At 34.4% G+C, this 12,457-nt stretch overlaps 2 protein-coding genes across 2 annotated transcripts; both read left to right on the forward strand.

The window, feature by feature from the left end:
• Window positions 1-1,268: 1,268 nt before the first annotated feature.
• Window positions 1,269-5,962, forward strand: pttg1ipa (PTTG1 interacting protein a). Its single transcript, XM_079628059.1, has 7 exons — window positions 1,269-1,631; window positions 2,086-2,138; window positions 3,276-3,384; window positions 4,263-4,365; window positions 4,654-4,719; window positions 5,225-5,271; window positions 5,752-5,962. The coding sequence occupies exons 1-7, from the start codon at window positions 1,481-1,483 to the stop codon at window positions 5,796-5,798; spliced, it is 576 nt and encodes a 191-aa protein (XP_079484185.1). The 5' UTR covers window positions 1,269-1,480; the 3' UTR covers window positions 5,799-5,962.
• Window positions 5,963-6,932: 970 nt separating this feature from the next.
• On the forward strand, window positions 6,933-12,335 carry sumo3a (small ubiquitin like modifier 3a). Its single transcript, XM_079628062.1, has 4 exons — window positions 6,933-7,585; window positions 8,555-8,683; window positions 8,952-9,023; window positions 10,775-12,335. The coding sequence occupies exons 1-4, from the start codon at window positions 7,565-7,567 to the stop codon at window positions 10,835-10,837; spliced, it is 285 nt and encodes a 94-aa protein (XP_079484188.1). The 5' UTR covers window positions 6,933-7,564; the 3' UTR covers window positions 10,838-12,335.
• Window positions 12,336-12,457: the final 122 nt, after the last annotated feature.

Here is a 12,457-nt window from a genome sequence, read left to right on the forward strand (position 1 = left end):
GGTGTTTCAAATTCAAAGCATCCGAGAAGACTCAGGTGCTCTTACACTCTGCCTCATACACACATATTCATAGACATTGCTGTCACACACAAAGATCGATATTACACACGCACACAAACATAGCACGGTTGGTTGGTTCTGTCCATAGACAGTATATGGTTCTGTCTCTCTCACGCATTCACTGGGGTCCTTGCTCAGCTGCAGGCAGCCAGTACAAGGCCTGAATTTCCTCATTGCCATTGTTATAATATTATAAATGATAGCTTTCTCGAAAAAAATAATAGTGCTTGTTAAAATATTGAGAGAGAAAAAAATTCTTTTGTAACTGGCTTTACAAAATGCTTTAATAAATTATTGTAATTTATCGCAAATTGTGGTTTCATTTGTATACCTTGCATGCTTGACAACTTATTGTGGTGTCTTATGTATCATCCACCAGAGGGTGCCAAAATATGTGGTTACGCTTTATATTAAAGAGATGATTCACCCAAAAATGTACATTTTGTCATCATTTACTCACCCTCAAATTGTTCCAAACCTGTATTAGTATATATTTTAATAATAACATTCTCTCTTCAGTCCTTCCATATTTTTTTTTTCTAAATCAATGGCTAGGCTACTGTTGATTAGCAACATTATTTAAAATATCTTCTTTTGTGTTCAACAGAATAAATAAACTCATACATATTTGGAACAACATAAGAGATAGGCGGTATTATGACATAACAACGGTGAGTAAATGACAACATTGTCATTTTTGGGTGAACTATCCCTTTAATATTAAGAAAAATCAAATCGTTAATACATGTACAAATAATCAAAATAATTCCAATTAATAATATGTATATTACTTTTAATTGATATGTTGACGTTATTCTTTATTGAATACTTAAGGATGTTTTTCTAAAAGTCTCATTCCCACTTAGGCTATTATACGTGGCATACCAGCACAGAGTAATTTATGTGCATACAAAATTTACAAAAAGAGATTATGGAAGGAAACGTTTGGCTTTGTCTATTAAATTTTAATTATTATTATTATTATTTAAAACCTTACACCGGTTTCAGACTTGGAGATTAAATATGCAAATTTTGGGACAGCCGATTCACAGTCGGCTTGCTGCTTAATAATCATGAGCAAGAATTTCCCCATTGGAAGATTACAGTGCGACGTCATGGACTACTTAATATTCATACATCGAGCCACCGTCATTGGAACATTACAAAGCAGCTTTTGTATTATTTACTTAATATTAATAAAACACGCCCTCGCCGAGGTAGGTATTGTAATGTAACCTCCTAAAGGCTGTTTTCCGAGGTGAAAGGGGAAACAAGACTACAAAACCTGTTCCTAGGTTTCGGATGAAGTGTGAAGCTGAGGATTTAAAGGGAGATATTTGCAGGCAAAAATATATATATATTACAAACAAAACAGAGGAGTCCATTTTATTGAAGTATTCGTTAATTTAAAGAAGAAAACATGAATTGTATTCCTCTCGTCCTGCTTCTCTTTGGTTTGAGTTCGACACTGGCACAATCTTCAACTTCTGCACAATCTTCAACAACTACTACTACTCAATCTACAAGTACAGCTACAACGACTACACCACCAACAACACCACCACGTCCAAGTAAGGCAAAATAGACACTTGTTACAATCAAAAAAAATTAATTTGTTACTGTTATAGATCCTCTAGTTTCACTGTTGTTGAATTTTCATAGAAATAAAATTAAAACGTATGTCCTGTGATTACAATAACCTCCTGAATCAATCATTACTATCATTTTTATTTTTACTATTTAGAACACAACGGGCCAAAAAAAACTATTACAATACGAATGCTTTTGGGGCCATATATAAGCTTTTTAAACCTTTAATTCCCAAGGAAGATCAATATGTCGTACTAGTAAATAACTGCCTTACTCTGATTTCCCATGCTGCTTTGGTCTGTTTCATAACTACGGATGGCCAGGGCAACCACTGTCTCATAGGGTCTAATTGTTGCCTAATGTATTGAGTCAGACTCATTTCTGCATTAACTAACGTGTTCTCTCTATCTCTCACACACTTCTCACTTTTTCTAGGTTGTGAGAGCAAGAATGGTACAAGCTGTGAAGAATGCTTGGCATATGTGAATGTGAGTTTGGATAACATTTTCTCTCTCTCTCTCTCTCTCTCTCTCTCTCTCTCTCTCTCTCTCTCTCTCTCTCTCTCTCTCTCTGTGATATTATTGTCCTAATATTGTCCTTATATATGTTTTTATTATACATATTTTTGCCTGTCACTGGTGCACAACGCAGACTGGCCTGTTTTATTCACTCTGTGTGCACGGTTTACTTACAACACAAACATATGGGTGAGTGTAAACATGTTACAATAGGAAGGAAGGAGATTTGACCTGTATAAATGAAAACAGAAAGATGAGAAAGAGAATATAAGAGTGACAAGGAAATAATGAACTCAGCGAGCAGCTGGATGTATTTTTTTTTTTTTTACACTTATCAGGAGTATCACTTACCTCACCGGTGGAACAGGTTTGGTCTGTTCTGAATGTGTACAGCTTGAGAGAGCCTGTGCACTTCCCTTTCCAAAGTCAGTCACCTGTATTCAGTTCAGCTGCTTATTTAGTGGTGTTTGCTAATCCTAGCTTACAAAAATATGTTCTAAGAATGTTTTGGTAACGTTCCCATTAAGTTCTCTGAACGTCCAAAACATCCAGATTTTCAAATGTTTTAAAATAGTTTTTTCATAGTTATTCAATCATTATGAAATCATTACATTTGATCATTCTCCAAACATTTTGGGAACATTAGTTTTAAATGTTCTCTGAAGTAAATGTTAGATAAATGTCCAACTAAATAATGTTTTTGTGGTAATGTTTTGAACATTATTACACACCAGATAACTTTTGGAAGAATGTTTGTTTACAACGTTTGTTCATGGTGCTATTATGTCCATTTGATTGAAATGCATTTGAATTGTTAGTCTTTTTTTAGCTATAGACTTCAGTATGTGTGACGCTGACATTCCATATTTATTCAACAAACCTTTGACATGCTTCACTCTTCAAAGCTTTGCTTCAGACACGCACACACTGCTGTTCTTCTCACAGTTCCTGACATGTGCATCAGTATCAACATTCCCATCAACGCCAATGCTGATGTCATTGCCATCATCAGCAAAATTGTTGCTGTGACTATCTGCAACCCTCAATTCAGGAAACATTGAGGATGAATGCATATAACAATATTAGTTTTCAATCTATTTTTTTCAGTGTCTGTGGTGCATCCCAACTAAAAAGTGTGTAACATACCCAGCCAAAACCATCCTGCCCCCGCATTCCCTCTGCCCACTGAGTGATGCTCGATGGGGCCTCTGCACAAGTAAGAAATGTTTTCATTTAATTTCTTGAAAAACCTTCTTAAATACCTAGATAAATAACGCCACTGGTTCCCTCAAGATTTGCCTATGGGTTTTCATAATGGGGTTTTTCAATTTATGAGTGAAATTGGGTCTGTGGTAAACATAACTTGACTAAACTTGAATGTTTTGCTCTACAACCTAAATTACACACACCCATGTCAATGTTATTTATTTATTTTTTATTTTGTTTAAATGTGTGTTTCTATTAAGTAACTAGATAAGAACATTAGGGGTGTGAGTGCGTAATTTACATTTAATTTACATGTCAGGTGAGAATGTGGATCTTTTGGAAATACCCCAAAACATAGATGAAAATAAATGTGTGGCCATTTAAATCACAAAACAACTTTGGCCAATTCAAGACATCTTTCTAATTCAGATAATTTTTTTTTTTGCAAGTCTAATACTTAAATTTTAGCTTACAAATGATTTTAGTTTCATGTTTTAAAATAAAGATTTGTATGGATTTATAATATTTATTGTTAGCAGAATTTCCGTATTGTTGCATCCTTAATTATTATTCTTAATATTAACATATTTTAATGCATGTGTTTTTATTGATGTCTAATAATCATTTTTGTTTCGTTTGTGTGTCAACGTTTATGCATTTTGGTAATCAGGCACTTATACACAATTAAAAATAGTAGCAGTCACAAACAAAATATCAGGAGGACTATCTCTAGTCCTTTCTCTAACCCAAATGACAGATTCATCACAACTAAGTAACTACAGTATCATAATCATATGTTCTTGCCATGATGAATGTTATAAGAATTGGTTCTGCATCACCTTCAGAGATCATTTTTTGACACATTTTTTTCTGTTTTGTGAAATTCAGTAAACTTCCAGATTTTGATCATTACATTGTCAGTGGCTGCAGCGCTCTTCGTCATTGGTTTTCTGGTGTGTATATTCTGTTGCTGCAAGTGTGAGAACGCTGGGTAAGTCTGAATATATACGAGATGTGTCTGACCTATTGTATGTCACATGGCCTTTTATAACATTGTTGACTGACAAATGAGTCGCACCTTCCATTTTGCTGTCTTAAATACTATGAGGAGTTGATGTCACCTGCCTCAGGCTGTAATTACATTTACTAGCATAAATGAGAATATTGATCTGCATATCTGTGAAATGATAAAATAGTATAGAACTAGGACACCCCTGGATCATATAAATAGGGCTCAACAACTTAACTTTCTCAAACTAGGAAAATTTGTCTTTCACAGATCTGGTCGATTTGATAACAAGATGAACCGGAAGTTAGACAAGACGAAAATGAAGCAAGAGGAGAGGTAAGAGATTGAAAATTTAATATTCAAAATAGAGATGACAGTAGGAGATTCAAGATATTATAGAAAACCAGTTTAAAGGGGAAAACATGGCATTTCTTTGTTTTATTTTGACCAGTTATCATATTCTGAAAATAAATGCTCTAAATGACTATGTTTTTAATTGAAATATGGAAGAAATGTTGTCAGTAGTTTATAGAAAAAAACAAAAATATATATATTTTTCTCAAACACATACATATAAATAATAAATCCAGAGAGACTGCTAATTTTACAGTGGTCTCTTAGTTTATTTCCAGAGCTGTATATGCACTTACAGATTCATTATGGGTAGTGTACCAACCTCGGAATTTTCAAGGCAGACAAAAGATAATGTTATGACAAACTTGTGACCAAGAGAAAAACCTGTTTTACAGCTGTAAAGGCTACTGATTGTCAACATGCCTTTAAGGGTGTGTGTGTGTGTGATTTCACAAGGAATTTATGTTCTTGTGTCTTTCTGCCACAGAAAAAGTGAGATGAAGATTAGACACGATGAGATCCGTCAAAAATATGGTGAGTCAACAATTCCCTCATCTCAGAAACGTCATAAATAAGTGAATTTGAACAGGTTATTATGCTGGCAGTGGCAGTGCAGGAAAAATAAATCAAAACTGTCAATCATTGTAAAGATAAGCAGCACATGACAGTGTTTTAAAAATAGTTTTAGCCTTTTGTTTTGGAACGTTTTCAAAAAAGCTGCATGTTTTTAAAATATACTGTATTTGCTATGACTAGTCAAATATTCATGTTTTTATGTAGTTGTGCTCCCTCTAGTGGTGATAATGCAATTTGTCCTCTTGTGTTTCTGCATTAAACACTCTTTGACATTAATGTATATGTGTGTACATTGAGTTAATTTTTATGTTTAATAATAATATTTAACATTAGGTTTTGTCCAATGGCCTTTACTTTGAGAATAAATATGTTGCTGTATATGTGATTAATATATATATATAATTGTATCTTTTTTATTTCCTTCTGTCTCTGTATCAGGTCTCAGCAGGGCAAGTCCTTATGCCAGATTTGAAAATCCCAACTAAAATGATGTGTGCATTATTTTATAGATGAACACTTTGACAATCTGCTGTCTATGCCAACATTAATAATATGGATAAATGGAAGAATGAGATTACACTGTGCTCAAAATTATGAATTTAACCTAAGTCCATTTATGTTCATTTATTATTTTATTTATCACAATTTTCCACAAAAGCTATGACTTTTTAATCTCCTGTGATATATAATGTTTAAAATCACTTTATTTTAAAGTTTATTAAAACAGTCTTTTAAGTATTATTTTATAAGTACAAATGTTCATTTGTTCTTTTCTGTTCTTGTCAGATTCTGTTAGATCAAAATGTTGACACAGAACACATTGCATAACCACTGAATGGGTCAGGACTTTGCATATCATATCATTCTCATACTGATTAGGCTGTTCAGTGACTGTTGAAAAACTGCCCATAATATGAAAGTAATTGCAAATTTACCCTGTAAAGGATTCACTGAAACCTATAAGCTATTCTTTGTAAATGTACCTCAATATATGAAGTCAAATAAACTCTATTCTGTATAGCCTAATATACTTTTTAGGATACTTGATAAATGCTTGCTGGTGTAATGTATTGATTTATTGAATCAAATAATTAATAAATAATTAAAAGTAGCTTGCCTGTTTTGCCTTAAATCTAATAGATTATAGATTATTTAATTTTTTCCAACAAATGGAACAATTTAAGGTGTTAAATGTTCAAATGTTGATTATCTACCTTGGGATATGAACTGTATTTTATTATTATTTAATTTCTCTTCTATATATACAATTCTATGGGGTCTGCAAACCCTTTACCAAAACGTGTTAAATGTGTAAATATAGTTCTAACATAGTAGCCTATATAGTTTTATCAATGCACAATAAATACACATCATAGTCAATACACATTTTTTTTTTTTTTTTTTTTTTACAATTTAGAATATAAAAACTACACATAAATGGGTATCAGGGCTGCAAGTGTCTCTTAGTAGGGGGTGGCAAGTTTGTAGTCATTGATAAACATATTTGGTAACAGATTTGAAGGTAGAGATTGATGCATACAATCACCACCAAAATTTGTGTAGAATGTTTTTGGTTTGGATTCAGCAAAATATTACGTTTCTGACTTTTCTCTGACTGCATACTAATAAAACATACATTATACACAAAGAACAAGGGCATTTAGCATAGACAGTATATGGCATTTAGGCCGAGCCAACATTTTGACACGTGACCAGATAATTATTGTGTAATATCAAAAGGCACTTGCTATCAATCTCTCTTTTTTATCTTCAATCCTTGCAATGGGATTATTTTACCAGATGCCAGAAATAACTGCCGTGAAAACCTGACAACTTCCTATCCACCACAAAACATATGTAACGTTAAACAGAACTGGGCCAGAAAACACCGAGCATCATTGTGTTTGTACACAAGGAAATATAATGCTATCACCAGTATTTTTTACCTCTGGTTAAAGCGGTATGTACATTTTAAATAAAATTAACTGATTCATTAGCCTTGCTCGCTGATAGAACCAAGACGGTCACGATAAACGATGAGCTCGGGCCTGTGCTTATCACCAGAAATTCGCGGGGAGCTTTGCTCGCTCTCGCGGAATGAGAGGGACGTCATGTGACCAGACACCAACCAATCGTTGATAAAGTAGGTAAAGGAAAGCGCGTTCCCGTCGGCAGCTGTGTTGCTCTAGTGTGGAGAGCGCATCTTGTGTTCAGTATATTTCCATAATTCAGACCAACAGACACCTGCAAAATGTCCGAAGACAAGCCAAAGGTGAGCCTCAGATTTGTAATTTGACCGTATTTTCAAGCTTTGTTCAAAACGGATGATGCCGAGTTCCAGTTTCATTTTATGCAACCTTGCTGTGATAGTGAGATTGCGCATTTTTGCGGGAGAAAGGCGGTCGGCACGCAATCATTGTCTTGTTTTCATACAAATGCCATCCGTTTTTATTTTATAGGCCTCTATGTTCATCACTACATGTTTACAACCGTCCGCTAAGCAGATTCTCGTTCAAAGTAAGCGATTATTTTGTACTTGCCGCGCATTCGCCCCGGTGTAATTCAGCGTTTGCGGGTTTTTCTTTGTGAGAGCGAAGTGGCGCTCACCGGCCACGTTACGCCACTAGCGTAAGGAAATGCCGCAAGAACAGCGTTACGGAATGTAAAAGAGCGTCGTAGTACACGATGTTCGTCCGCCATTTGGATGGTAAATAAACGGATAAAGTGTATATTCCAGGTTAATCAAAAGTATTCACCCCCAAAGTTTCATTTGCGTAATCTTTCGGTTACGAATATTGAGTTCTGAGTTGCACCTCGCTGCGCCAGATGCTTAAAAATGGCGCACAGAGCCGCAACAATGTTTGACTAGAAGGCTAATAGTTGGTCCAGGTTCTGAGTTGGTCCTACATTTGCATGTCTGTTTTTTTGTACCGTACGCCTTGCTCTGTTCACTGCTGTTACTGTTAAACACGTGGCCATTGTGTAGTGAACGTTGTTATAATTCGCTTTTTATCAATTCACTTAGTTCTTTAAAACTTAGCATCCACTAGGCCTTGTTGTTCACTACTTAGTCGACTTCGTAAAAAGATGTTCCATGACCATGGGCCTCCTACCATATTACAATGTTCCACAGCAGGGTAGCTTATTTAAAAATGTTGTTGTTTCATGCATCTTAAATGTGTACGTTTTGCTCACTTTGATCTCACAAATATCATCATTATGCACTTTATTATTGTTTCAGGAGGGAGTGAAAACAGAGAATGACCACATCAATCTGAAGGTGGCAGGGCAGGATGGCTCAGTGGTCCAGTTCAAAATTAAAAGGCATACGCCACTCAGCAAATTAATGAAAGCATACTGTGAGAGACAGGTAAGGCTCTTCCTGACATTACAACTAGTTCAGTAATCCTGTAACGTTACATGTTGTTGCTGTGTGGGCCGTCCATGTGAGTCACACTGTTACTGTCAGTGTGTTTCTGGTACAATGCAATTGAATACCAGAACAATCACTATATAAAACGCATCTAAATCGCTATAGGTTGAACTGAAAAATATTGCAAGTTCTAATAATGATTAAAACCCTGTAATATCACATTCTAGACTGTTATTGTAAAACTGTAAACATTGCTTTCTTTCAGGGTTTGTCAATAAGACAGATTAGATTTAGATTTGACGGGCAACCAATTAATGAGACAGACACACCGGCACAGGTGAGTTAAAGTGCCCCTTTTTTATTGCTATCAAATCCCCAGTGTTATCTTCAATATTGTTTATGTACTATTACAGTATTTATTTTAATATTTTGATTGAGCTTTTATTTTTATGTTTTATTTTTTGTAATTGTGTATTTGTCATTTTTATTCGATTATATTTAATTTTTAGCTTTAATTTATTTTTATTTCCATTTTATTACTTTAATGAAAACTAGAGCTGTTGTATTGTCAGCTAACTGAAATAAGTTTTTCATCTATTTACATTTTACAATTATTTCAGTTTGTTTCAATTAACGAAAAAATGTTGTAACAGTTTTATTAAACAATAATAACACTGGAAATCCCTGTTGTTGTTGTTTGGGATTGTATTTAAAATATTTTTGTTATATTATTTATATATGTTATCAAAATTATTTCTTTGTCATCAGGTCACTCAAAATAATGGGTATTTTATGTGACCACATGATGGAATGTGTGTGTACACGTGTTTTATATATATGTATATATATATACATGCATGCACGTTACACACACACGCATGTTCCATCCTCAGGTCACATAAAATAGCCATTATTTTGAGTTTGTATATATATATATATATATATATATATTAGGGCTTGCAACTAACGATTATTTTAATCTATCGATTTTTTTTTTTTTCAATTAATCATTGAATCGGATAAAAAAATATATTTTTCCAACCCTTTATTCAAAAATAGAACTGACAGTTCACAGTGCCAAAGATACTCAGAGTGCACAAACAGGATGCTCCTTGAACATCCCTGAGCTGTTAAAGTAATAATGCAAATTTTTAATGGACTAACACAAAAAACATACACATGTATGCTTTACATCTGCCAAATATCTAGGCTTTTTTTAATAATAGTGCACAAAAATATGTATGTTTTTGTTGAAAGGGACTTGAGCTGTCAGAACAATAAATAATAATAAATAAAATACAAATCAGAAAACTTAAGAGTTGTTTAAACGTCAGAACTTGTTCTCTACACTACACTCTCAGACGCACACACTCACAAACTTGTTTTGTTTTTTGTTAAAGATGTTATAATCTTTAACACAATGTTTGGCATTATTTGACTTGCGCAGTCGAATAATACGTAGTAATAATAATGGCAATAATTATAACAGGAGATCATATCTCTAGTCTATCCTAATATTAATTATAAATACAATGTATATAAAATATAAATACAATATAAAATAATATAAAAAACAAATACAATGGATTGACCACCTTGTATGGTGTGTATTTTGCAGCTCATTCTTTCCGAGCATGTAGTGAAGTTTCTCTGAGTCATTTAGAGTAAAGAATGACAAATTCAGTGCTGCAAATTGTGGAAAAAATATTTCCCTTGTGGTACTTAGGACAGACAAGAAAGTGTTTGCATCTTCGGTCTATCTGATTCAAATCAGTCTGCTAATTTGGTGGTAGGAATTTATTTTTTATATATTGTTGTCCATTTATCTAACTTCCATGCCTCTTATATAGTAATTATATATTACTATGTACCATACTAATGCTCATACACACTCGCTCTCTATCGCGCTCTCTCGGACACACTTGGTCTCTCTCGTGCAGTGTGGCCCAACTCTTTTAATAATATAATTTTATTGATTCGTTGTTGCAGCCCTTATATGCATGCATACACAACCAAAATTAACAGGTGACACGCCATACAGTATTTCCATAACTTATAGTCATTTAATTTTTCTCGTTTGCTTGTTAGTTGGAGATGGAGGACGAGGACACGATCGACGTATTTCAGCAACAAACTGGCGGCTCCTGCTAAAACTCCACACCACCTGGACCCCACGCTTATCTATTTTATTCCTCATGATGTTTCATTCAGATGCTTTCACATTGTTTCCCCTTCTCTTTCTCTCTTTGTCTCTCTTCTGCCATCTCTAGCTTTCTTAGAGTGGGCATCACAGATGTGTTTCCAGTATTTATATACGCAATGGTTAGACAGCTACTGTGGTGGGGGAACGAACTCAAGAAGGCTGCCAGAGGGCCACGTTCTTCAAATTGTCCACAGGCCCCACTAGCCACTTCTGCAGGGTTTTATGTTTCTCAGAACACTGATTCACTCGACCGATCACAACAGGGAACCGCTCCATAGTGTATTCGCCCTATTAAAAGTAAAGAAGCATAGTTTTTTTTTCTTTCTTCGTCTTTCGATTCTTAAGAGCTTTAAGTAGGCCCGTTTCAACTCGGATTGTATTTGCCTGTGTGTTGTAGAAATATGTTCGACCAGTGTAGTATTCATTTGCCTTTTTAATGGGGCCGCTTCTCGTATGAGCTCACTGTAGGGACGGGATCTATGGATCATCTTGTTGGTCGTTTATAAATGAAGAGACGAATTACATGACACAATTTACAGTGACCCTTTCTGGACCAAACTCCAAAGAATGGTACTCAATTAGCTGATAAAGGCAGGATTACACCAACTAGTTCTAAGTTTATACTTTTAAATGTCTGTAGAAATCTATCCATTTACAATTTCCATTTCCTCTTAAATGTTGGTTGAGGAGAGTGGAATGACCTAAGTGGACCAATACATCCCTTTTTCCTTTACTTTTTTTTTTTTTAAATCCCAAATCTACAACCAGGTCTTGAATCAAATCAAAAGGGAATCCTTTCAGGCTTTGTTGCAGAGGTGTATCTGTCATCGCTCACAAGGACTGGTCTGATCTCTTTAAACATCTCTAGCCCTCCCAATGTAATTCGTATGGCTGAAAGGGAGAGGGTTTTAAGGGTCGACTCCAAGATTTCCAGATGTTGGCATCCTTCTGTACTGACATGTACATTTTCTTTTTGTCCTTTACTACTGTAAACAATAAATATAGTTTGGTACTCTTTTTTTTTTTTCTTTTTTTTTCTTTTTTTTTTTGCTGAGGCTTTTTCCATCATGTCCACAGAGTAATTGTTTAACAGCATGTCTTTTCAAATACAAAGCATTGTAGAAAAGCACAATGATGCATCCTTTAGCAATATGTCAAAAGTCTCTTTATACACACTTATTACATGTATAAACATATAAAACATGAGATGAAGTGTCAAAGATTAAATATAAAATATAAATAAATTCTGGAGTGTCACAAAGGCACTTGAATGTTTGTCACACATGTAGCTTGTTGCATTGTCTTACAAGATGAGATGCAGTGTCGTTCATATCCACTTTAAAGATTAAGATATATTTCTAAAAATCTACAGTTACAGAGAACAATGCTTGTAAAACAATTTGGGATTTTTCAAAACTGCTAAATAAAAAACTCTTGCTTTCAGAATGGTAGTGAACAATATTTTCTTTGAGATATTAAAACTAAGCAGTCGGCAGTTAATATTACTCATATACTGAGTACAGATTGAATGCTCTTTCATCCAGCCTTTATTGTCCATTTTGTTTGTT

The sequence above is a fragment of the Phoxinus phoxinus genome (assembly GCF_949152265.1).
Source record: "Phoxinus phoxinus genome assembly, chromosome: 11".
In the NCBI taxonomy this organism is placed as follows: Eukaryota; Metazoa; Chordata; class Actinopteri; order Cypriniformes; family Leuciscidae; genus Phoxinus; species Phoxinus phoxinus.